Source organism: Dipteris shenzhenensis, chromosome 27, assembly GCF_047967505.1.
Source record: "Dipteris shenzhenensis isolate YYH24624 ecotype China chromosome 27, Dip_SZ_1.0, whole genome shotgun sequence".
Classification (NCBI taxonomy): Eukaryota; Viridiplantae; Streptophyta; class Polypodiopsida; order Gleicheniales; family Dipteridaceae; genus Dipteris; species Dipteris shenzhenensis.
Window position 1 is genome coordinate 34320954 of NC_141622.1, and position 26880 is coordinate 34347833.

The 26880-nt window shown below is 47.2% G+C and overlaps 1 protein-coding gene and 1 pseudogene across 3 annotated transcripts in view; both read left to right on the forward strand.

Moving 5' to 3' along the window:
• Window positions 1–9811, forward strand: part of LOC147884198 (uncharacterized) — a 54683-nt gene extending 44872 nt beyond the window's left edge. For all 3 annotated transcript variants that reach the window (XM_087398488.1, XM_087398489.1, XM_087398490.1), the window contains one exon: window positions 9283–9811. In XM_087398488.1, the coding sequence (XP_087254614.1) occupies window positions 9283–9585 (303 nt within the window). In that variant the 3' untranslated portion in view covers window positions 9586–9811. The remainder of the gene's footprint in view (window positions 1–9282) is intronic.
• Window positions 3324–3888, forward strand: LOC147884199 (uncharacterized; annotated as a pseudogene).
• Window positions 9812–26880: the final 17069 nt, after the last annotated feature.

A 26880-nucleotide genomic window follows, 5' to 3' on the forward strand; every position in this document is an offset into this window, starting at 1 on the left:
GCAATGGTATCGTCCCTTGATCTCATGGTAAGTTGGGTAGGCACATAGAAAATGCTCCTCTGTCTCATAACCACTCCTGATGTGCATAGCATGCAGATCCATTGCTCTCTGGGTATACCTGCTGCTTTCCCCATCTCAATCCTCAACTGATGGGATGAAACACGCATCTGTCCAATGGCGATCCTCAATGCATGTGAGAGTCCTTTGTCCTCGAGTACTGGGGTTTGATGATGAATCCCTCCGATGATACTTTCAAGAAGTTGTCGCAGTAGAACTGGGACTTGGTGGGGAGCTCTTGATCTCCCTGCCCCCCCAAACCCAAATTCCAAGATGTATGGAGTTGGAGGAGATCTAACTGTATGATACAGCTAATCTCATCTCACGGGATCGACTTAGGGGATGTGTCCATGCTATACTGGGAGCCTGTCCATCTGAATACCGTGCTTGGCAAACCATGTGGATATACATGCATACCATGTGTCTGCTCTGTCCTTTGCTAGTCGTCTGAGACTCGAGGGCTAACCTCGGTAGTGTCCATCGTGGTAAGTCCCAGACGCTATGGATGAATGTCACTGTCTGAAAGATGGCATCAATGTGTAGAGGTGGCATGGTGAACTGTGCTTGTACTATCTCATGTGGAACTGAGGGCTTACTACGACCCATAGTCACCTGTAGCCACTCAAATTTCCTCCAATTCGTCATCGGTAGATCACTTTCCTAGAAGGATGCTGCATACATGGCCGTTGGTTGCACTAGTGTGTTGAAAAGCCAGCCTTTCGCTGATGGGTCTTGGAAGTGTGCCTGGAAGCACTCTCTCTCTAGCCAAGCCAAAGCACTCTGCCCCTATGTGAGGCGTGCTTGGGCTGCCTAGGTCATCGTGAAAAGGGGTCTTGTGAAGACTGCTCCCAAATATGTGGACTGCACTATCTCCATTGGCTCACGATGGTAAGTGAAGCTGAGTCGCCGGAGCACTGCAGGTGAGGTGTTGAAGACCATGACCTTGGTCTTCCTAAGGCTGACTGTTAGGTCGCTCTCTCCGCAGAAGAGCTCTAGGGCCTCCAGGTGTCTTTGTAACCCCTCCGCTGAGGACAATATAAGGACTATGTCATCAGCGTATAGCAATGTTTGTATCATGATGTCGGTCAGTAGTGATCCCTTGCCCCCTAGGCGGTCTATCAAGGATGCGATCTCGTCGATGTACAGTCCGAAGAGGGTTGGTGAGAGTGGGCACCCCTGCTTCACTCATATCGCGCCACCCAGTGAAACAGTAGGCATAGGCCCACAAACTGCACTATGAACCAACTGCAATGGCTCAACATACCTCTCACTGACAGTCTTCCTCACAAAAGAGGATCCTGATTGCTGATCACCATCACAATCATGACATAAAATTTGAGAGACATCCATAACAGGAATGTATCTCAATGTTGTAAGGGCTTCCATACCTGCAGTAGACATATGTCCAAGTCTGGCATACCATAAACTAGCTGATGGCTGCTTACTAATCATAAGCATCTTATCCTGGACACCTGATACATGCAATGCATAAGAGAATCCATCCCGTGATCCCCTAGCCATAACTAGATTGCCTCTAGCAATCTTCCATGCATGATCACCCAAAGAGACATGATAACCTGCCTCAACCAACTGTCCAGTATTGATCTTGCTCGTAGCAAGTCCTGGTATATGTCTAACCCTCTGTAGAACAAGAATAGAGCCACTAGGCATAACAAGGTGGATATCCCCATAGGTGAAAGCTACGCAAAAGCAGAGTTCTAGCTTGATGCTAGAGGCTGGGACTTGGCAGCTACGCTAGCTTGTACGACCTGTTGGCAACAGGCTGTTGCGCTCAACCACCAGAGCTGAGCTGAGCAGAGCAGAGAGGAGTCCGGACTCAAGAGGTCACTCAAGCCTCAGCGAAGCAGCCTGCAGGTACATTACTACAAAAATTATATACATATGCACATTGACAATGCTGTGTGCAAGTTACTTGACAGTTTGGTCATAATTAATTGCTTGTATGATGTATCAATGCATCAAATATTTGCCTATTGTGCAATGTACCAAGTTGATATTGATGGACTTCAATTTGTTGCTTTAACAGTCAACTGTGAGAGCAGCGAACAAGTTACAACAATCAACTTTGAAGTTCGAATTCTCATTTCTCCTCCACGCCCTGATGTCCAATCCCCTTGGTGGAAGGAAGTGGACCTTCTAAATCCGGAGGAGTTGCTTGCAAGAGGTTCACGAAATGGACATGCTGCTATTGTGGGCAGCCAAATACTGGCAGTTCAGTGAGAGTGCAAGCTTACTTGTTAGGAGTGCAGAACAAAGGCATTAGCAAATGTCCTTCAGTGCCAGACAATGTTTTTTAACGCTTAAAAGCATTGGCAAATGCATCTAAGCATGGTGCTCGAGCTTTTATGCCTGTTGGAAGTGCATTGTCTACCAGTATTCCAGTTTCAGCTATGCCTTCTGTTTCAGTTGCCACTTTGAGTCTTGGAAAGGGCAAGAGACTTCCTTAGCTACCACTTGGCACCCACCCTGGTAGGAAGGCAGAGGTAGATGATGCAGTGGGGCGTTTTTTAATAGCGGTGACATTGCCTTGAATCAAGCCTGCAATCCTTATTTTGTGAACCAAGATTTTAGAAGGAGAGAAGCAGAGCATAGAGCGGGCTTTGAAGCTTGTCAAAGAGGAACAGAAGACATTTGATGCCACCTTGATGGGTGATGGATGGAGTGATACACGTAGTTGATATATTCAGGGCATAGTTGCATATTGTAGGGGTAAGTCATGCTTCTTGAAGCCCATTGATAACTCGGAGGGTGGAAAGACAGCAGGGAGGTTGGCTGATTTGTGGTGTGAATCTATTAATGAGGTGGGGGCTGAACATGTCATTCAATTCATAGCAGATTGGGAGAATTCCAATAGGGCAGCAGGTTGCATTTTGGAGGCACGTTATCCTAAGCTCACTTTTAGTGCTTGCATGGCACATTGCTTGAATAACTTGCTGAAGGACATAGGGAAGCTTGCTTGGGTGCATCCAATAATTGATTTTGCAAAGGATATTATTGGTTTTATCACATGACACCACTACATTCTTGCAGAGTATCGTAAGCTTGCCTCCAAAGACCTCTTGAAGTATTCAGAGACACGTTTTGCATACAACTTCATCATGTTGGAGTGTCTTCTAGAGGTAAAAAATGCTCTAAGGCAGGTTGTTGTGTGTAATGAATGGGAGGTGTGGAAGGAATCAAAGAGTGCAAATGCCTTGGAATGCAAGTCTTTATGCTTATCTGATGCCTATTGGGAGGATGTCAATCATATGGTGAAAATAGTGAAGCCCATGGTGACTAATCCTGATAGGAAGCATGAATTAGAAGACTTGGCAGTAGAGCGGTGGAACTCCTATCATTCACCCTTGCATGCTGCAGCTTATGTCTTGGATCCTGAGTTTCAAGGTAACAAGCAAGAGTCGGATAAGGAGGTGATGCGAGGATGGGAGAAGATACTGAAGCAAATGGTACCAGATGCACAAGAGCGAAGGCAAGTAAAGGATGAGTTGACTTTTTATAGGAAGAAATATGGAATGTGTGGCTCTGAGGATGCACAAAGGGACAGGTATACTGTGGGGTCTGCTCTATGGTGGGAGGATTATGGGGCTGATACACCTTTGTTGCAGAAATTGGCTATCCCGCATTTTGAGTCAAGGAGTAAGCTCCTCTCCTTGTGAGCGCTTGTGGAGTAGCTTTGGGCACATTGCATCAAAGAAGAGGAACAGACTTGGGACGCAAAAGGCAAGTGACCTTGTGTTTGTGCATTCAAACTTACGTTTGCTTCAGAAGATGAATGCTGGGTACAGCCGTGAGGAATTCATTGGATGGTAGGAGAAGAATGGTAAGGATTGGGCCAGCAACGAAGAGGGCAACAACCACAATGCTGCAGATTTAGATTGATCATTGATGTGGACATTGCTGAGTGGATCATGCATGTAGCAGCCAGTTTTGTAATTTCTAGGAGCCTCAGTAGTCTTGTTTCCTTTTCTTGTATCCAGATTCCAGATTCCAAGACTCAAGATAAATCTCATATGCTTGTGCCTTGTCTCTGATGGACTTTGCTTTTTCCTAGTATCCATGGGTTCCCTTCTTTGTGTATCGGTACGATAGTGGTAGTGCTGCAAGCAGGTGGAAAGCCGTGACATACAGCATGGTTGAACATCTATGCTTGAATCAGGGCCAAGACCTCATGCCCATGTGCAAAATGCTCGGTACGTAGGTCCTCATGTAGTGAATAAGTGACAAGTAGTGGGCTTGGGCATAGAGGACATATAAGGTAGTGCCTGCATCGGGACATCATAAAGAGATCATGCATAAGTGTGCCACACATCTGGATCAATGATGAGAATAGGTGAAGCCCCTCCGATAGAAGCCCCATCCAGTGGTCGGATCTTCTCCTCCAAATCACCTGATCATCTCATTCATCTTGTGTGTGAGGAAGGCCTGCCTCTTACGACTTGTCAATCGTCGGAAGATCCACTGTGCCTCATATGACATCAAATGGCTCAAGGCTTGCTCCCATGTGAGGTGGACTCTTGCCGCTTTGCACTTGTCATTGAACTAAGGGTTTTGAGGCATCTTCCTATCTCGGGTCCATACTGAGGGTCTCATATACTCTGAAAATGCTATATTACAAGTGATAGTATTTAACAATTCATAAGAGACTCGGTAACAAGCACCAGAAAATAAAATTTTGCCTTTTTGAAGGTAAAAGTCCCAAAACACCTTACCACCAAAGCACCGGTTAAAGTATATCACAAGCCAAGTATGAATATTCTATGAAACTGCTGATCATAACCACTATCATCTTTACTGAGGTTCACTTTTCCCTTACCGAATTCATCCGCAGCATCAGGTTGTGGGGAAAGAACTGGTGGTAGCATCCTGTACCACTGAGACAAGGGTGTCCGAGGCGTGGGCGAGGTTTGTATCATCTCCAAGTAGGGTCGGAAGTTCTTTGGCTAAGTGGCTCACATATATTGGGTCAAGGGCATGGTCAAAGTGGATCTGGACACGAGCAGGCGTGGGAGGAGCTCTCCCTGTGTAGCAGACATATGGAAGGCCAGGTATGAGTGGTCAGCCTTGAGTGGGGGAGGGGATACAATGAAGTCGTGTATCCATGAGGCAAAGCTAATGGGTCCAGTAGGTAGTCCACTGTACTTGTCCCCTTGCCATATGGGAAACAAGTGAGTCCCCCAGATGATGGCCATCTCTAGAGACCATTATAGTTGATCAGGTCATGGACTGCCACCAACTTAAGTAGATGTCACCCGTACCCTATCACATATGGGGCATGTGCGGAGTGTCTTAGTATCCCAAGCTCTACTACATCTAGTTCCGAAGCTATGTGGGGATCTCTCTCATATGCAATAGCATGCCCACTTGTCTATCTCCTGTTTGTGCATTGAAGTCCCCCAGAAGGAGGGTGTGTCCTTGTCTGGAGAACTCTGTAATGTCATCATGTATTGTCTCATATAGGCTTTGTTCCTCTGTAGTGACGACACGTGCATTAAGACGATGTGTCTTGGGGAAGTAGCACACCGCAATGAAGATCGGTTGGGCATCTGGTAGCTAGACTCGTATCCACACATGTCGTGCATGCTCCTCTCTACGTACCACAGGTCTCAGGTGTGATTTAAAAAGGACAGCCACGCCGTTAGAGCCTCGTACCCCACTATCTCTCCTCAATTCCCTCCTGTGAGTTTGACTCCCATGTGAATCTTGTCATTGTGGGCAGCCCTCTCTCTGGGATCTCATGTGTCTCAGTAAGAAGATCATGTCTTTGTCAGTGTATGTCTCCAAGAACCCTCCCGGATTCGACCAAAGGATGCCATAACAATTCTACACTGCCATTTTCAGTCCACTGTGTGCACTCATCCCATGGGCCCGACACCGTTATAACTCTCCATCTTCCTTCTCTTCCTTCTCCTCTCTCTCGGATGATTACCTTACTATCCCTGTATGCAACCCATTTCCCTGCTTCTCTTGCTGCCATCAGGCATACCATACACTTCCTCCGGTGCTTTCGCTGTAGGAGAGTGAGATCATCATCCGAATAAATCTTATTACCCTTCAAGGTTGCCCTCATGCCCATGAGGGTGGACCTGTCCAATGCAGTCATGAGCTTCATCACTAGTGGCCTTACTAGTGCATCCGCCTTGCCCACCTTCCAAGCTGTCTCGCAAGTGAGATTGACTCCCATTTTAGTGAACAAGACCTTGGCATCCGCCCTCGGAGTATATCCGATTGGTAGGCCTCTTATAGGCATTTAGTGCCTTGCTAGCCCTTCTGTTTTTCTTCCTCTAAAGCTTCAGAGGCAAATTCTTTCTTTGAATGTGTGTGTGTGTGTGTGAGAGAGAGAGAGAGAGACAGAGAGAGAGAGAGAGAGAGAGAGAGAAGCTTATTAAAGAGTAAAGGGTCTATTTGATGGAAAAAACCACGTACAATGAGGTGAGCCTCTTGCAGGCATTTGCACCCAAGACAAATACAAAAATAAACATAAATACTAGTACAAAGTGCTTGAGCCCATGGAGAGCATGAAAAGTGTGGTGTGGCATCATTGTGGTGGTCTTCTATAGGCTGTGTGCGGAATTAAGTCCAAGAGACAATTAAGACTGGATAAGGTCTCGACAGAGGAGGCTCTAGTGGTGGATGGGGCTGCGACAGCATGAAACCACTGATAGAGCGTTGACATCTACCGGTATGTGTGGTCTGCTGTGGTCTCCTAGCTGTGGCTCACTTTTAGACAAGTACCACTGTCAGACTTGTCAACTGTGTCCTTGGTCTGGGAAACATGGAGGAGATCCCCAAGCGATCTGTGCATCGACACGTTTATGGGTTTGTCGTATTTCTTGTTCATCTCCCTGAGCCCTACTTGTCTGTTCTATCAAAGCGGAAGAACTCAACGATCCACTCTAGTTAGAGTTTGGTTGAGCTTATTTATGTGCCCTAAGCGGCTGGTCTCTATGTCGTAGATAGTGGTGATGACTTCGCATCTCATACTATGTAGGGCATTTGAAGGCAAAGTGCTCCTATGGTCTCCTCAGATCATATAGTGCATATGCAACCCTCTCTAGGTATGCCCTCAGCCCTTTGGGTTTCAATGCGTAGTTAGTGAGGAAGCACGGAACTACCCGATCAAAATGCTCAAAGAGTGAGGGAGGTTGATTTGTGGCTGGTGGGTCGATGAAGCTCTTCTCTAGTATCCGTAAGTATTGGTCTCTCTAGAAGCTGACCTTCACAAGAAGCTCGCTAGGGCCTAACTAGGTCTTATATGTGTGTAGCTTTATGAGACCCTCTCAAATAACTTGGCTAGCTTGGTGATAAGTGAGCCGAATAGAGGGGGCCTCAAGGCTATATTGAATGGGGGCTCAAACCATCTCCATGTATGGGCATACGAACATCTCTTTTGCCCTCAGCGACTAATGTCAGGGATGCGGATAGGGAAAGCCATGGTAACCTGCATTGGCCCAAGGTCAACGAAACAAAATCCTTGACTCTATGAAGATATATGATCACCTGCAATGCTTCATCAAGTTGTAGTGTGGAGACCTCAAACTTAGCCAAAAATGATTTGGTCTGGAACTGATGCCTTAGTGTGGATCATCCATGACTAAAAGAGAACTTGGAACCTCTCCACTCAAGCCTACTCTACCTCTGATAGATCAGGCCTCTAACAAGGACTGCCATTTATGCCGGTTGGATGGACCAAAGAGTCAAAGAGAAGAGAGAGGCATCCCCATATGTTGTGCTATACCTAGATATCATGGACTTTTTGAGTTGTGGGGAAGTTCTCCTTCTTGGAGACTTCAACATCGATTATAAATTTTGTTTCTTGACATTGATTTAGAAGAAGCAAGCATCTCTGGAGTCTCCGGAGAACATGATCCCCACTCACTTCATATGGGTACACTTTCATATAATGTGCAGGATGCATCAACTAATCATCTACAATGGTCTAGAGAGATGGACCTCTTTCGGTGGACCACTTGTTTCAAACATGGACGGTCCAGTGTAGTTGACTATCTCAAGGGATCCGTGCCTTTGCTTCCCACATCATAGATTTCTCTTTTCGCATACCCCTACCTGGAGCTAACCATACATATCTATTTTTCAGCCTATCCATCCCCCACACACCATCAAGCACACCAATTCTCACTAATACCACTTTCCAAGAGATTCACTGCGATCACAGAGTAGCCCCCACTTACACCGCCCATCTTTCCACTATGCTTGATGGCCTTGATGATATCCACCTACTAGAAGATAGAGCCGCCCTTATCGCCCAGTCCCTCCCTCGCACCACCCGTTGGATCGGTCGTCCATAGTAGTTGGTACGATGAGTGTAAGGCCTTGCACTATCAATTCAGACCCAAACCAAGCAACATCTTTCGATTGAGGCAGAGGCCAAATGAGTGTATCACCATTCCTAAGCATTTTATTTAAATAACTCCAAGGACTTTGGGCGGAAGTTTCTTGAGTGGAGGTCCACATTCCCTCTCAAAGACATAGTCACACACCTCCCATAGCTACACCGTCCCACCTTATGTTTACTTTTCACCACTGGTGATATCAAACATGCAACTCTTAAGCTACACAATGGCCGAGCCAAAGGTAATAAGATGCAAAGCGTATAGCCACGTGCTAAATACATTTATGTTGATGTAGGGATTTCATCCTAGAGCTCCACCATTTGTAGGGCTTGAGAGAGAAGCGTAGAAGCGGCCAAAGACTTTCTCTAGGACATGCATCAGATGTTGAGGCACGTGCAAGAAAGTATTAAGAAAGCTCAAGATAGAGCTAAAAGGTATGTAAGTCCACATAGACGCAAGGTGGAATTTGAAGAAGATTGGAGTGCTTTAAAATTGTAAAGATTGGTGAATGTCCTAAGTTATCACTGCGCTACTGTGGTCCATTCATAATACTTCAGAAGAGTGGTGAGCTTGCCATAAGGATGTATAGTGCATCCCGTATTTCATGTTAGTCATTTGAAAAAGCGAATGCTTGAAGGTGATAGTTTGGTAGGAAGAACTTCTCATAGAATTTTATTGATTCCCTAGTGCTTTCACCTGAACTTGACATTAAAGAAAAGCATACTATGGTTATTCAAGAATATTTACTATTCAGAAAATCTGTCGGCTTTCTTGTTTTCCAAATTTCTCAAAGAGCGTTGCTCTCTGAAATGCCTGCATCCTCATTGGTGCTAATTGAAAATGTGTGTGGCAGGCAATTGCTCATGTGTCATTTATTCACCATAATGTTTGTGGCTCATCTGAGTTTCTGCAAGGTGTTTTGGGAGCCATCACACAGTGTGCATGTGCATTTCCAAAAGTTGCTCCCCAAGTTATCAGTATCCTCCAAAGCTGTGTACAGTCTGCAGGGCCTATTAAACACTCTGGCCCATCTCGTGATCCTGCGTTACAGTCAGCTGCCCTCTCTGCATTTAAACAGCTCATCCGCCAAAAGGTCGTCCTGGGTGAACCGTCACCTGTTCGACCACCTTTTGTAACTCCAAATCGGAAGATTTGACTATTTCTTGTTTTGTAGGACTGCCATGGAACCTTAATTGACTCGATTGTTTATAATACATCTGTTTGTATTGAAAGAAAGCTCTTCTGTGTTATCATAATGAAAGGACTGGAAAAAGATTTTGACACAGCGGGTGCAGGAATAGTTTGCATAAGTAGGGTCCTTAGTAGCCATGTAGCAGGAAGAATGACAAATCGGTTTCTCATCATTTTAAAAGGAGTATTAATGAGAGCCTTTTGGGTTGATTAGAAATTTTTATGCTTCTCCTAGCGTTATGTTCATAATTGAGTTTGGAGGGCTGTATCAGATTGTGTTATCGATCCTCCTATGTAGGGCATTCTCAGAAAGGTCCTTTTGAAATGTTACAATCTGTTACCAAGGGTCTTTCTTTTTGTGTGAGGTGTACATGTGCAAGTGTAGAGATAATTTGATGATTATTGCCATTTTAGCATACTTTTGGGCAATTGTAATTAATGCTGCACTAAATTTTGGTTACTCCGAAGTCTTTCTTACAAGGTAACTTCTGTTGGACTTACAAAGATGTTGAAAATGCAGTTTTTTTTTTCATGAAAAAGACTTCTATTAAGTAAGAACAAAAACCCGCGAGAGCAAGCTCAAAGCGGAATACATCATGAAATCATGAGGATAATAAAAAACCCCTCAGAGTGAGGTGGAAAGAAACCAAGGCTGAGGCTGAAAGTGCCATCTCAACCCTGTAGTAGATTCAGAGAAGAAAGGAGAATCCTTCCATTCCCTGAAGAAAGAAGCCCTCCTAGCTGAGGCTGCACGGGAGTCCCCCTGCATACCCGTCCATACGGCCATCAGAGTGTGTACGATGTCTGTCCAGATACTAGCCAATGTGTGCAAGGGATGAACCTGAGTACCCTCCATAGCCTCTGTGCATCTGGCTCTCCAGATATGCCAGGCTGCTATGCTCGCTATAATCTCCCAAGAAGTATCCACAGAGGCATGTACAGCTGTAAAAGGACGGTGTGGAACCACATCCAACGAGCAGAACTCAACCTGATGACGTCGAACCGAAATGGCCCGAGAGGAGTCAAGTCCCTCATAGAAAACCTGAGGTCCTGTAAGAGAAAGCCAAGCCACCGAGCCCCAAGTCATAAAGAGTGGGGAATGGGCAAAGTGACTGAAGATCCTGGCTATCCCCATCCAAATCAATCTCGCCTGTCTGCAATCCCATAAGCAATGCTGAATAGACTCCAAAGCAGAAAGGCAACGAGGGCAAGTAGGGTCGGCTCCGAATTTGGACCTCCAAAGGTTCACTGCAATCCCTCCATGAATAGAAAGCCAAAAGAAGATAGTGATCTTTCTATTCCTGTGGGATTTCCAGAGCCTCCTCCAGAAGTACCTCTGCTGATCCGCAGTAATACCAAAAGTCTCCCAATGAGGAACTCTGGAGGGTCTCCAGCCTCTACTACTGAGCTGAAATCTCCTGGCATTACTGACCGTGTAACGAAAGAAGGGGATGGTCTTCTCTCGATGCCCCGCATCAATCCACTCTCACTCTCCGGGGTCCCACTGTAAATACCTGATGGGAACTCCTCCATAGAGCCAAAGTCTCCAAGACCCGGTGGAGAGTAATTGGGGGTCAGGGTCTAAGAACCACTGTGAATCTGATCCCTGCATCAAAAGGCCTACGACCCTGATAGGCTGAAAAGCAGACTCAAGCAATATATCATCTGTAGATCTGAGCAATCTGCCACCATCCTGGACACTGAAAACCAAAGCATCCGCCTGTGCATCTCGGAAGGCTAAGACCTGAAGTGGAACCCCGCCTCTCGAGAAAGTACCTGCCCAAGTGGAGGAAGTGAGGCATATCATCTGTGTCTATCCAAGCCTCTGGAAGGGCTGTCTCAATCTGTAAGATCCTCCCTGCACTCCCTCTGAGATGTCCTGTCAACCTTAACTTGGTTTCCTCTGGAAGCCTACGGAAAGCTTTCCAAGATCCCAAAGAAGAAGCAGGTCCCCTCTCCCACCTGGCCCACTGCATGTAGAGTGAGGCACCCAGTGGTCTGCCACGATTATCTAAAATACTGTCGTTCCACATGATGGGCTGCCTATCAATCTCTTCCCGGGAGGAAGGAGGAATCCTCCGAAGAGAGCTTCTGAAACTAGCCCAAGCTTTCAGAATGGCAACCATGAGAGGGGATGAAGGTGATCTGAGGTGTGCTGAGGTGAAGATCCATCTAACACTACTCATCCAGTCTCCTCCTGAGGAAGGTGTGCACCTCTGTATGCTGCTGATAAGAAAGTCCTTCCACGGTTCGTGTCTTGGCATAAGTCCTCGCACCACTATCTTGCAAAGTAAGGCTCTGCACTGTAAATCTGGATCAATAATATTGAGACCCCCATCCTGTGTAGAGAGGATGAGGGTCTCCCAAGCCACTCTGGCTAAGGCATCTGCTATGCCATCAAGCCCACTCCAGAGAAAGTTCCTGATCGGTCTTCTGAGCTGAATGATGCAGTCCCTAGAACGGCACCAACATGAACAAATAAACCAGGCCGTGGCCAAGAGGACCTGGTTGACCACCACAACTCTAGAGGCAAGATCCAGCTTGGCTGAGCTCCAAAAGAGAAGCTTCCTTCTGATGCTCTCCAACACGGGAGCAAACTGCTGTGTGGTAGAAATACCCAAGCCGACCTGGCAGCCCAAATACCTGATAGGCACACCCCTCTGAACCCAAGTGAACCCTATGTCAAGCCCCCAAACTGGAGTGTCCTCATCACTGATCCAAAAGCCATTGGATTTATGCCAATTTATCTGCGCCCCTGCCGCCAAGCAAAATAAATCCAATGCTGTCCTGAAAGAAGTCAATGTCTGTGGAGAGGCATCCAAATAAATCGCTGTGTCATCAGCCAACTCACTGTCAAGCAGCTCCTCTTCTCTTCTGATAGGAGTCTCAGCCCAAAGATGTCAGCTTGAGATCTAACATAGATGCTCATAGCTTTGGCCACGAATAAAAAAAGGAAAGGAGCAAGGGGGCATCCCTGACGGACTGATCTCGAAATCTGAAATCTCTCACCCCTTACCCCACCAATAAGTACCTGGCTATGGGCTGATCTGTACAAAGAGGAAACACCTATGATCCAAACATCAGTGAATCCAAAGCGTAGAAGGGTGCCCTCCAAAAAACTCCAATCTACTCTGTCATAAGCTTTTTCAAAATCCAACAGTAGAATGGCAAGATTCTGGCCACTCTGCATGGCCCACTCTGAAGCTTCCCAGAAAGAAAAAATGTTATCAAAAATACTTCTGCCATATACAAATCCCGTCTGAGTGTCATGAATAAGATCAGGGAGAAGTGGCTGCAATCGGAGGCTGATAGCCTTGGCCAGAATCTTGTAACAAGTCCCCAGAAGTGTGATAGGCCTCCACTGGGACAATAAATTTCTGCTACCTCCTTTTGGGATAAGGTGGATGAGGCCCTCTGTAAGCGATTCAGGCATCTCGCCAGAGTCCCAAATGGCCTGCATGGCTGAAGTAATATAGTCTCCAATCATATCCCAAAATGCAATGAAAAAAGACGGGGTGAGGCCATCTAAACCTGGGCACTTGCCCTTGTGAAGGGCTGAAAGTGCAGTCCTGAACTCTGTGTTGGTGAAAGGTGCGTCAAGTAGAACATGCATATCCGGATTCACCAACACTGGGATACTCTGCCAAATAGCCTGTCTAGCATCCTCTATATCGTGTGTCTCAGGATCAGCAGTAAGGAGGGTGGCATAGAAATCTGAAGCTATGCGTAAGACGTCATCTGGCTCTGTCTGTAAAACCCCATGTGAGTCAATAAGCTGAGATACACTCTCTCTACTATGTCTAGGGCCAAGAGTAGAGAAAAAGTGTTTATTGACTCTACCACCCATCTGAATCCAGGACTCCCGTGCATGAAAGGCATACTCTGCTCTCTGACTCTGATCAAGCAATAACTGCAGATGAGCCCTCGCTGCAGCAAGGCGCTCCTGAATCCAAGCATCTGAAGGCCGTTTCTGCTCTTCCCTCTGCAAAGCTGCTAACTGCTGGCGAACACCAATCTCACGTCTGAGAATATCTCGTCTCCTGGTAGAAGCAACTGAGCAGTAAAAGTCGCTAATACCAGAGAGGGCAGCGGCTAAATGTGAAGGATGTGGCTGCCCTCCCTGGACATGAGCAAACCATATCCGTAGGGCTGCCTCTGTAAGGTCCTCCTCTGTGTAAAAGGCATCTGGAATCCTGATGCTGGCAGATCGGCCTCTCAAGTGAGGCTCTGAGATAGCCAGAACAACAGGGAAATGGTCTGAGGTGGAAACCCCCGCAGCAATGCATACCGATCCACCTCTGTCTAGTGCCCAGTCATCTACATAAAATCTGTCAATGCGTGCATGAATAGGCATCTGTTGCCTCCTGTTCGACCAAGAGAACAGGAGGGACTGTGGCTGAATAAGAAAGGCATCATCACACCAAGTATCTCTGCCACAGAAATGGAAAAGGAAGGCATCCCAAGCTGCTCTCTCCAAGAGTGAAGTCTGCCTTCTCTACCCCCTTTTTTGTCTGAAGGTAACTCGACCATGTTAAAGTCACCTCCAATCACCCAAGAATCCACAATGGGGGCCCAGGAGAGCAAAGTCTTCCACATAAGGACACGTTCCCCTCTAATGTTGGAGGCATATAGGTTGAGGAAGCCAACCTTACGCCCTCCAATCAAAAGAATAATCCACTGAGCTCTAGAGGGGATAATGACTCCGTGCCCAACAACTAAGGGGAGAACCGACTGCGAAACTGAAATAGAAGTGCCTCCCCTAGTGCCCAATGCAGGCGACCAAAAAGTATGTCCTGAAAGCAACTTGCCTGACTTGGCACAATCTCTATAATCCAGCTTGTGCTCTTGAATAAATAATATATCGATGGGACCCCTAGTAACACCTGGATGAAGCTGATCCCGGATCAGCTGTCTACGGCGGCGATGTGGGACGCCACCTAGGCCCTGTATGTTCCAACTGATAATCCTCATCGACGGGAGGATGTAGAGTGGAACACCTTACCCGACCTAGTGGCGGAAACAAACCCCTCAACAAGGGAAGACCTCCTGCTCGAGGAAGGAGGAAAGGAACCCAGTGGAGGAAAGTCAATAGGGGAAAGAATCCTGGCACCTGAAGAAGAAGCCCTGTCAATAGGAAATCCAACCACTGGCTCCCCAAAAGTAGCAGGCACAAACTCCTCCTCTGGGAAATATGAACTCTCTGCCAAGGCTGAAAACGAGTTCCTGTGGAGCAATCCAGACACCGGAGTACGAAGGATCCCTTGTGAGGGAAGAGGATCAACAGTGTAAGCTATCCCCTTCCCCCTATCCAAGGGAGGGAGTGAGGAATGCTCTCTACCCGGTGTCCGCCCAGCCGCGGAGATCTCTCCGTCCTCAAGAGGAACATCTGGCAGTGCTGGATCTAAGGAAGAAGCTGCAACTGGGGAGGAGGTCGAAGCTTCAACGTCTCGGACTGTGCAAGGTGAGACAGGAAGGACAGCTCGAGGTGAAGCAGCGTCTACTAAGGTACCCTCCTGAACTAAAGGAGGGACCTGCACACGTACTGGAACCCACTGTAAAGCGTCTCGTGTGCCTGAGGGAGGTGGGGGTCGAGGAGCAGGTGAAGGACCTGTATCACCCCCCTGACGAGGCCGAGGAGTAGGTACTGGACCTGTACCACCACCTGACTGAGCAGGACCGCCACGTGAAGAACGAGGAGCAGGAGCTGGACCTGTACCACCCCTCTGTCGAGGTCGAGGGGCAAGTGCCGGGTCTAATCCCCCCCCTGTCCCCCCTGTCGATGCCCTGAGGCGGTAGCTGTACCAGAGGGCTTCTTAGGCCTTTTCTTCTTCCTGGGACAATCCCTGGCAAAGTGTCCCGAGGTCCTGCAAATCTTGCACTGGTCCTGCCTGCCTGAAATCTCCACTCTCTGGCGAAAAAAGGAACCATCCGGGCGCTGGATCATGACGTGGTCCATCTCGAGGTTAGGATCCTTGCAAAGGACCCTAACTCTAGGAACCCCATCAGCCTTGGTTGCCTCTGCTGCAGTCAATGGCAACCCAGGGAGGGGTGGGATCTCAGCAACTGCGCCAAAATGCTCCCCAATAACAGAAAGAAGTCGATGGTAAACCTGGGGAAGGCCGGGGAACCTGATGAAGAGCGAGAAGATTTTCTTATCTGCCTCTACTGGGTCGAAACCAAGGTGAAAGGCTTCAAAGAAGATCTTCCTGTGTCCCAGGTGTAAAAACTCGGCCTTGAGCACAGTGCTCGCAGCCTCTGGAGTGTCAAAAACAACCTGGAAAAAACCTCGTCCCAGAAGGCGAACATCTACCAATCGAGGAGCGAGGTCTGGGGAGAGAGCCGCAAGCATCCAGTCTCTGGCTTGGGATCTGGAAGGGTGAGACCCGAAGATGCGTGCTAGCAATGTGGTAGAGCACTCAATCTCTACATCCTTCTTGAGCTGCTGCAACTCGTCTTTAGAGAAAGTGAGTTTTTTCGCGGCCGGTGGAGATGGAGTAGGATTGGCTGACGGGGTATCCATCGCCAATCAAGGTGAGAAGGCCGACTCGAACAGAATAAAAGCTCCTTCCGTTCCAAAAAAAAAACTGCGGGGGGCAAGGGAGGGGAAAGGAGGCTAGGAGGAAGCAGGGGGGAAGGGGAGGGAAGGAGGAGAGGGGCTGGGGCTGAGAGGGGAGAGGGGCAAGCTGAGAGGGAGGGAGGAGAAAGGAGAGGAGAAGAAGGGGAGGAGTGAGAGGAAGAGAGGGGGCGGGAGAGCAAGCAGGGAGGGGGCGGGACAGCAGGGGGGAGGCGAGGGGCAAGCAGGGAGGGGGTGGGACAGCAAGGGGGAGGGGGCGGAGGCAGGGAGAGGGAGCGGAGCAGCAGGGGGGAAGGGGCGGAGGCAGGGGGGAGGGGGGGAGCAGCAGGGGGGAGGGGGCGGAGGCAGGGAGAGGGAGCGGAGCAGCAGGGGGGAAGGGGCGGAGGCAGGGGGGAGGGGGGGAGCAGCAGGGGGGAGGGGGCGGAGCAGCAGGGGGGAGGGGACGGAGGCAGGGAGAGGGGGAAAAAATATTACTCTGGTTTAGCATCACTCTGAGCGGTCTCTTCCCTACTCACAACTCTTTGGTTCCCAACAATCTCTCTCTCTCTCTCTCTCTCTCTCTCTCTCTCTCTCTCTGTGCTTTGGTTTCCCACCGCTCTGCTTCAGCTCTGCCCACTGGCCTCCCCGCTCTGCTCTCCTCTCGCTCGCCCACAGCTCCCCGCTCTGCTGCTCCGCCAGCCTCCAACTCTCCCCGCTTTGCTGCTCCCGCTCGCCCTGCAGCCCCTCCGCCTGGCCGCCCCTCGCCTGGCTGCCGCTCTGCCTGCTCCCCACGCAGCTCCACCTCCTTTGCAGCTCCCTGCCCACTGCAGCTCCACCGTTGCTGCCCCTGCTGCCCCGCCCTCTCGTCCGCCTGGCCCGCCCTTTCTTGCACGGGCTGCTCCTCCTCGTCGGCTGACCGCCCCCCCCTCCCCCCGCCCTCCTAACCTCTCCCCTAGCCTCTTGCCTCAAATTCCCCCTCCCCTTCAAGCCTCTTCTCTAGCCTCTTACCTCCTCATTATTTTCACCCCCCAGGATTGGGTGTGCCTCCCACCATAGGGGTGGGGTCTCGTGCTTTCGCTCCTGCTCTTGCACTAAGACCTTCACCAAGGACATGGGATCAGTTCAAAGAAATGGGGAAAGGTGGCAAAGATACGGATAAAGCCAAGAAAGATGACTATAAAAACAAGAAACAAACACAACTGAAACTCGAGGATGTGAAGACGTGCTACAACCGAAGTGGACTCGGAGTTGACAACAAAGCAAAGGCGGGGTCCAGCTCAGTCTAAGCTTCAGCTTCAGCTTTAGCTTCAGTTTCAACTTCAGTTTCAGCTTCAGTCTCAGCCTCTGCTACATCCTTATCTTCGGCTTCAGCGTCAGCCTTAGTTTCAGCTTCAGTTCCAGCCACAGTCTCTACATCCTCAGCTACAGCTACTGCCAGTGACATATCCATACCCATACCCATGACATCAATTGCTCCACTCTCCCTAGGGATAGAGGGATTGTCGCGGAAATCATCTCTTCCATCTCTCCCTTCCTCTCCCGTTACAGTTTTCTAACCAATTATGACACCTACTTTAGAGGGGTCATATCTATGTTCCCACACTTTATTGGGATCGCCTCATCCAGGCCACTATCATCTCCATATCGTACCCATCTCACCCAGTCATTACCCAGCCTCCAGTCTCATCCTCACACTTTCAAGCTTTCATGTCACAGTCTTTTAGTTTCCACTAGGACATGGACGAGCTGACCCATCACAAGCTAGGAAGAACTTGCTGATGGAGGTACACAATATTCGAGAGCGCGAGATGGAGCTCATGCTTCGCGCATAGGAGCAGACACGCTTTACCCAAGAGCAGACGCGTCTCATACAAGAGCGGGCTCTTGCTATTCGAGATCATGCTGATCTTATTTAGGGACTTGAACAAGAGATCTCGTTGCCTTGAAAGGTCTCTACTATACACACAGTGCCAAGGAGCACTCCAGTTTTGGAGGCACAGATTGCGAGCATGCAATTTGCAATTGAGCAGACGTCCTGATGGGTCGACGTAGCTAAATGGAAACATGCAAGGGTAACTGTTTTGGCTATCCTCTAGAAGCAGCAGTAGAGAGCCATAGAGGAGCAGCAGTAGAGAGCCAGTAAGGCTCTCAACATCAGAGTACGTGGGATCCCACGCACTGAGGCTACATCGATGATAGATGCGACGGCCTTCGTCGCTACTACTATGGGGGAGATTGAGCACAGGATTAAGAGAGCATGGCGGGTGGGAAGAGACCCCAACCGAGAGTAGCCCTTGATGATACAGTTTCATGACGCTCATGCACGACTTTCGACTTTTTGTCGCAGGTCAGTCCTATGAGACTAGCCAGCGATCTCCATGGATGAGGACCTTACTCCACTACAGGTTGAGGAGAGGCACTTTCTTGTTGCAGCAGCGGGATCAGGCTCGCAAGAAGGGGAAGTGGGCAGTAGTACGAGATGGGCGATTCCTTACAGGTCGTCATCGGGTAACCACCTCTTCTTCCACATAGGAAGGCAGGGTCTATGAGACTCAGATTTTCGAGACTCTATCCTACACCATTTGGAGCTGTAATGGTACCTTATGGTCAGAACCAGGGAACTTCTTGGAATCCTATACAAGTCATTGTAATCTTTTATACAGAGACATCAGTCCAGAGCGCCCACTACCAGTAGTCAGTGTGTATACATGGGAGTCTATGTACAGAGATGAGACGAGGGATACGAGGGGGAGTTCGAGGGTCAGGTGGAGTCACAGTTCTTTACAAATCCATACTTTTGGAGACCTTTTTAGTAGAGTAGAGAGGCACATTCTAGGTTTCTTTGGATCCAGATTCGGCACATGGAGAGCCAGGATCTGTTTGTTGCAGTTTATAACTTTCCCCCTGAGACCTCTCACTGTGCTAGAGATATTCGAGGTGAGGATGAGACATCTCCATTTGCTGCTCTTTATCAGTCCATTGTTGACTTCTCTAGTCATGAGAAGTCCTAGTTGGGGACTTCAACGTGGGGACTTGCGGCCGTCAGTCACCACTCCTCGACTTCAGGGATGATTCCACTCTACTGTCAGACATTGACCTTGAGGAGGTGAGTATGCTACGGGTTTGCCTGAAAGACGAGGTCCGTTTACATCTTATGGACATGCCCTATTAGACCTTGGCAGGATGCATGATCTTGTTATTTATAATGGTCTTGACAGATGGCTCGCCTCAAGTGGTTTCACGTGCGTTTGGGAAGGCTCCAGCGTTGTTGATTATATTATGGGATCCCCTGCCTTCACATCTTGCATCACTGACTTTACCGTAGCACCTCTCCCTCCAGGGGCTAATCATACCTATCTTTTCTTTAGCATTTCCTCCAGGGGCTAATCATACCTATCTTTTCTTTAGCATTTCCACTCCCCGTTGTACAACACCTTTCACTCCACTGAGTTCTTACTCCACCTATCATGATATACGCTTGATAACGATCACTCATCTACTTACTCTGACCGTGTATACATACTTCACCTATATTGACTTCATACTCCTATTAGAGGATTGTGGTGGTCTAGTCACCCGCTCACTACACGAGGCTATCCTTTACGCTTGTCTCCACACCATCCGCTCCAACCGCCTACCACCTCTTGGGACCGTACCTTGTAATAGCTGGTACGATGATGAGTGTAAGGCTTTACGTTGTCAGCTCAGAGTCGAAACCAAAAGTAGTCTTTTGAGCGAAACAAAGACGCTATGCGAGTACCATCGAGTGGTATGCATAAAGAAACTAGACTTTGTTCGTCAGAACGAGGAGGTATTGAACATTTTGTTTAGTAACAACTCTAAGGACTTTTGGCAGAGATTTCTAAAGGGACGGCTCACTACTCACTAGCACTTAGGTCTGGTTTGATTATTCACGCACTTTATGACATCCCAAATCAACCAATCCCTAATCTCACATATGCCACGTTCCACATCCTGCATCCTCTTTATTAAGAGAGGGGGTAAAGGATGCCGTAATGAAACTTCATAATGGGCGAGCGAAGGATCATGAGGGATTTATGCTGTGAGTTCATTGCACATGGGATTAACCTCGTAGCCCTAATCTTGGCAAAGCTCTTCAATGAAGCTGTTTGTTTGGGGTTTCCACGCACGTGGACCATTAACACTATCTCACCCATCCACAAGGCAGGGGATCCCATGAGCCCGGAGAACTACATGAGCATTATGATTGGACATGTCATGTGCAAGATTTATGCATCATATTTTTATTTCGAGGTTAGTAGATTTGCGGATTGTCGAGGACTTAGAGCAGTAGGACAGGTCGAATTTCGGCGTGATTACAGAACCATGGATCACATTCTCACGCTTAGATGTATCATTGAAGAGAAGAGAGCACGGAAGCAAAGGGTTTAGTGTTGCTTTGAGGATTTTCGCGAGGCATTTGACACGGTTTCGTCGAGAGCCCGCCTCATACGGTGCCTACAAGATTTGGGTTATGACGAGGAGATCATTTGGGTTATCATGCCACTTTATGAGAGAGTTTCTGGCAGAGTTTGGCATGATCTGGGTGGATAGATGAGATCATGAGCACTATTGGGGTCAAACAAGGGTGTCCATTATCACCTACCTTGTTTGGTCTCTACATTGATGAGGTTGAGGCAGTGATGCAGACACAGGGGGGTAGGTTGCTCTCTTGTGGTCCTTTTGTGAGCCTCATGATTTAAAGTTCAACCTAGGTAAAATCAAGGTTATGATATTGAATACATCTCAAGCCGTCATGCGTCAGGAGTAGTTCACATTTGGTGGGTCACCTGTTGAGATAGTTTCATCATACACTTATCTTGGGGTTGTCTTCTTCGGACCCATCTTCACTATGAGACCTTCGATGCAGGCACGCTCAAGCAGAGGATATGTTTCATTGGCTAAACTAGAGAGGTAGTGCTTCTGCTCGCACTTTCAAGATTGACAGACAAAGGGGTTGCTTTTTGACTCCTTGGTCGGTCCAGTGGGGATGTACGGCAGTCCATGTTGCGGCCCAGACTTGTCGGATATAGTGGGTCCGTGTGGAGCGGCTACAAGTTCTCATGTTATCACCGGTGATTCGTGGTAAGCCATCCGTTCCTCACCAGATCATTCAGGCTGAGTTTGGGTCACCCCCATTACAGCTAGATTCTCCATTTCAGGTCATCACGTATCTGTACCGAGTCAGGGAGTATGGGGACTACACCTGTGGGCATAGCAGGCTACTATGGCTAGCACTGTTCTCTTCTATGGCACTTGCGATAGGAGGCGATCAGAGGTGTTGTTATGCATGCACAGGTTTGAGCGATTGGGTCTCCACATGGATAGACTACCTCCCTTCTAGTACAACATGGATGCTCCGTTTTCTTCCCTCCTATCACACGAGGTCAACCAGGTGATCCATGAGGATCCATCACAACTGCACACATTTCGGACCTGGTTGGGATTGAGTGAACTAGTGAAGCTAACTTCTACAGAGATCACTTCTTACATATCACAGCGGAGGGTTTCATTGACCCACGTGGATATACACAGATTACTTACTGCACTCGTTGAGGAGCTTTCTTGGAAGTTTCGGGTCTTTTGACATAGACTTCGTATCGAGAGCGGCAGAGCAGAGCGACTACCCAAAAGGTGCATATGCACATTCTGTGACATGCAGGTGGTTGAGACGGAGGAGCACTTCATCTTCAGGTGTCATGTTTACTATGGCATCCAAATGCGCTTCTGCTCTCTCTTCAGAGATAGCTATGAGATTTTGGCACGATTCCTCTTCTTCCCAAACCAGCAATGTTTGGCAGGTTTCATTCATGAGGTATTCAAACACCGCGAGAGGATACTTCGAGCACAGTGACAGGAGTAGACTTTTTCCTTGGCTGATCCCTGTCAACGCTCTATCACATAGTTTTTTCAGCTAGATTACATGGAGCCCCACGAGACGAGGCCTCGACATGATCGTGACCCGGACCTTTGACCCGATAGCTTAGACAAAGGGTTGACACGCAGATCATGCTTGGGGACATCCCCTCCCTATTTAGAGTCGAAGCCCCACCGACGGGGGTCACAGTAGCCCTGGTTAGACACATGGTTATGACCAAGAGACGTGCTAGGGCTGCACCTTTGAGTGGCCGACAACACTTTATGGTCGATTTCATGCTCCCATTGCCTTATCCACCTTGATGTCCATCAGGTCCTGATGATGATGATGAGATTGATATATAGTCGATCACCGACATGACTATGTTGTATTTAGGACGACTTAGTACTATCATTCTGTATTTTTTGCATTTGCATTGGTGTGGATGCTTGTTCAGTAGGTACACCACCACAGGTCGTTTGTACCAGGTTTTCACAGTCTCATAGATGCATCGGTCTTCCGAAGACTTTAATAAACTTTCTTTCTTTGTTTCTCTGTTTCTTTGTTTCTTTCTCCTTTTTTCTTAGTAATTCACATCTAAATTGCATTGAAAGGGCGTTAGCTGCGTACTATCTTGGTCACGTGTGCTCCATTGGTGAATGTTAGTCTTGTACCCCCCATCAAACAAATCTAGCCTTGACTCAAAGTCCCAGACATTGGCTGTTGGGGTTGTCGAAGGTGACTTTAACAACCTAGAGTTTGACAAGGATAAGCAGGGAGGAGTTTCCTTCTTAGAGATGCTTGTAACTAGTAGTTCATCTTTGAAATCAGCGGTCGTGATCCATGGAGAGAGGTGGAGTTATTCAAAATTATTGGCAACCTTCACTTGTCTTTCAGCCACCTCTAGCAGAGGCATGATGACTTGCTAGAGCATCTTGGCAAATTTTATGTGGGAGATTGGGAGGGGTAGACATGAGTATTGTCAAAGATATGACGATGTCAGATCACTCCCTGGCTGTGCTTCACTTAGAGGAGCCCTATTGTGGATTCCGTAAACGGGGGTTTGTGTTCCTAATACTATATGCCAAGAGGAGGAGGTGCACTAGGCTGTGCTTGAGATTTGACACGGATGGCAGGTGGGCCACATGGGTAGTAGACAAGATCAAGAGGAGCAAAGAGGAGCTCCAATCCTAAGCTCTTTGCATGCTACACTCTGTGCAGTAGTGCGAGGGAGCACTAAGACAAAATCTTGCATCCATAGAGCATATCAAAGAGTAGGACCAAGTCTTGCAGTGGCTCGTGGAATGATACAAGGGTGCAAGTCTCGACCTTCAAGCCATGAAGATCCAATGAGCAGAGTTCTGTTATCACTCTTACCTAGCCCAAGTGTTTTACAAGAGGGTGATATGATGTCCACACAATTCTACCATCCTAGATGGCCCACATACGACAAGAACACAGCTCCAATGAGTGAGAGATGCGAGCGGGTAGAATGCATTCAGACCCATAAGAGCTCTTAGAGACCACAAACTTCTATTGGTAATTGTTTTATTTAAGAATGAGTCCCCTCGGTCCTTGTAGCTCAGGAGGAAGTATGGGCTTAGACATCGACCATCGTCTCTCAAAGCTTGAGCACGTAGTTGGAGGTGCCTTTCCTTGATGAGGAGCTTTAGGAGGCCCTCAAGGATCTCCTAGCTCAAAAGTGCCTTTGGGATGATAGTTTGGTATCGTCCTTCTTTAGGTGTTTCTAGGAGCACATCCTCGGCCCCCTCCTTTTGGCTTTTCAAGGGATATTTGACTCAGGATCTTTTCCTTAGTAACACCTAATTAGAGGAGGCAATGGTATCAATGAATGTGGACGAGAGGGCACAAGAGGAAGATTTCAGAGAGGACAGAGGGGAGGGGGGAAGGTAGAAGGGGGGGGAGGTTGGAATGGTGGTCTATCCACGGCCTGCCACCGCTGGGCAAAATCTTGAGTGCTCTGGGCCAGTGCCTCTAGTGGGCATCTCCCACACTGGAGAAGCTACTGTCCAATTTGCCATTGAGAGTATGGCTTGCCATTTACAGTTCTTTAGCGGCCCTCTTGCCAAGATTCTTTCATAGGATCCTGGTCCAAGCCCCCTTAGAAGACTCCACCCAAGGAGTCTAAGACTCTTACTACTGTTGCTTGCTTGGATGCTAGCCTTTATCGGCATGATGCTCCCTGTACTGCCACTAGTGAGCTTGAGAAGGGGGGGAGCTCATCAAACCTAGACTTTGGATTTAGGAGGACTTCAGGGTTGAGGAGTGGAGGGCTAGTCTCCTTCATGGATTCGAGAGGTAAGGGTTGAGGAAGAGGGACAAGGGAGGAGGGAGGAGGAGGAGGGAGGAGGAGGAAGGAGGAGGAGGAGGAGGAGGAGGAGGGGGGAGGAGGAGGAGGAAGGAGGAGGGGGAGGAGGAAGAGGGAGGAAGGAGGAGGAGGAGCGAGGAGGAGGAGGGAGTACAAGGTTAGGGAGTGCAAGGGTAAGGGCATGCTAGAACACGATAGTATAAGAGAGCATGGATGCCATGGAGATCAATCACATGAACACAATAGTGAGCTTAAACACTAAACCCCAAAGAGTGGAAGATTCATTCCACTGAGAGATATTTATAAATGTTGGTCTCTACATAATCGGTAAGGTACCTTTGTGTTGGGACCTCTTTTGTAGGAGACCTTTTGGACAAGAGTCCCTCCACTTTTGGGGGGGACCGTTTGGGTCTTTATACAAAGTGGGGGGACCTTTTGGGTCTCTACATAAAGTGGGGAGACCTCCAAAAGTGTAGGCTTTTAGTATTTCTTCTCTAGATTTAATGTTTCTCTCTCTAGATCCTAATTTTGCAACTATGATTGGATCTTTTCTAGAGAGAATTTTGGCTATCCTTATCCTTTAAGATTCATCATACCATCTTTCAGGCTCAAAATATTACAAGTGAAGCTTTGCCGCTGCTCTACACACACAATGCTCTCATCGTTGTTGTCCTAGACTGCAATTCTGGCCCTTGTTGCCATAGGGTTAACAAAGTGGACATAAGTTTTCTCTCAATGGATGGAAATGTTCTATCACTATACCAAAGTGAAAGAACACTCAATCGCTTTCAATCTCTCCAATCACTCTCTCACGCTCTCGCAAGGATCTCGATGTCTTGGCGGAAGACAACAGGATTGCATAAGTGTTTAAATCTTTTGAAGGCCACATTTGTTTTATTGTCTTACAATAATATTTTTTGTTCAGTTAGCATGATATTAGATATTTCCTTTATTATGTTAGCCACGGCCAATAAGCATGAGCATGTATATACAATATTTAGACATACTCACTTATGTTTTTCATCCCTTACAAATATGTTATGTTTGTCCCATAGGACATTTTGAACTTTTAAGTGCATATAGGTTTGTGCAAATGCTTGGATGAATCACATTATGCTATGAATTGCATGTAGGTTTTCTTAAGTGCTTGTATGCATCAAATGGACCACATGCAGGTTTTCGTGAGCGCTCAGTATCTTTTTGCTAGAGTGATATTACTATTTCATTTTTTCCTAACAAACTTGAATGATTTGATTTATGCTATGGACAAGAACTTGCCAAATGTTCAATATCATTTTGAAAGCTAAGTTTACTTTAATGATTAGCACATAACTTTGTCTTTGTCACACTCATTTATGTTTAGGAGTGCATGCACGTTTGCATGAGCACATGGATGAATTAGATTATGCTATGATTACTTGCTGGATAGTTTTCTATGCCTTCTTCCACATTATGCTGTGATTATTTATCGGATAGTGGTATGTGCCTTCTTCCACAGGGATTATCCATGCCTAATAGCACAAGATAATGTATGCTTCATTGTTTATTATTCTGCCATAGTTGAGGCAACACATAACCTATAGGATTACTTATTGATTGCCAAACAATGGTCTGTGCCTTATTACTGATTGATTGCCCTTATTTTTGGAGCTATCATTTCTCAGCTATGCCTAATTAGCACACACTTTTCTTCCATGACATTATGCAATATCAGAGCTGTCTTCTCTCAGCTATGCCTAATCAGCACACAGTTGTCTTCCAAGACATTAAAACTTGCAAATTACTTAATGATTTCAAAACAATGGTCCATTATTGAGGAAAGGCATCACATGATAAGGTGGTTTCTTATCATTATGAAGGATAAATTTTATTCATCATTACTATGATTATCAACGAAGATGAACTTTTCTATGTAAGATGATTTGAGGAAGTGAATACCACAACAGTATTGGTGTGATGCTTACCATCATGTTCATTATGAAGTCAAAATAAGGTCAAACAATTGTTGATGTCTTCTACCATCTTTATACACATTCCATAAACATATTCAACACATGTAAACCATTCTATATATTGTGCATCACATAGCACATTCAACATATGGCATATGGCTATCCTTATACATATTTCACATATATACACATATATACATATATATAAATGTGTGTGTGTGTGTGTGCGCCCCCCCCACACATATGTATGTATGTACGCATTTATGTATGTATGTATGTATGTATGTATGTATGTGTATATATGTGAAATATGTACAACGATAACCATATGCCATATGTTGAATGTGCTATGTGATCCAAAATATATAGAATGGTTTACATGTGTTGGAATATGTATGTATGTACACACACACACACACACACACACACACACACACACACACACACACATATTTACATAGTGGCTCGGGTTGGGACCAAGGATATAGTTCAATATAAGAGGGGAAAACCTCAAATTAAGGGAGCATTCCAAGGGCTAAAAAGGGCCA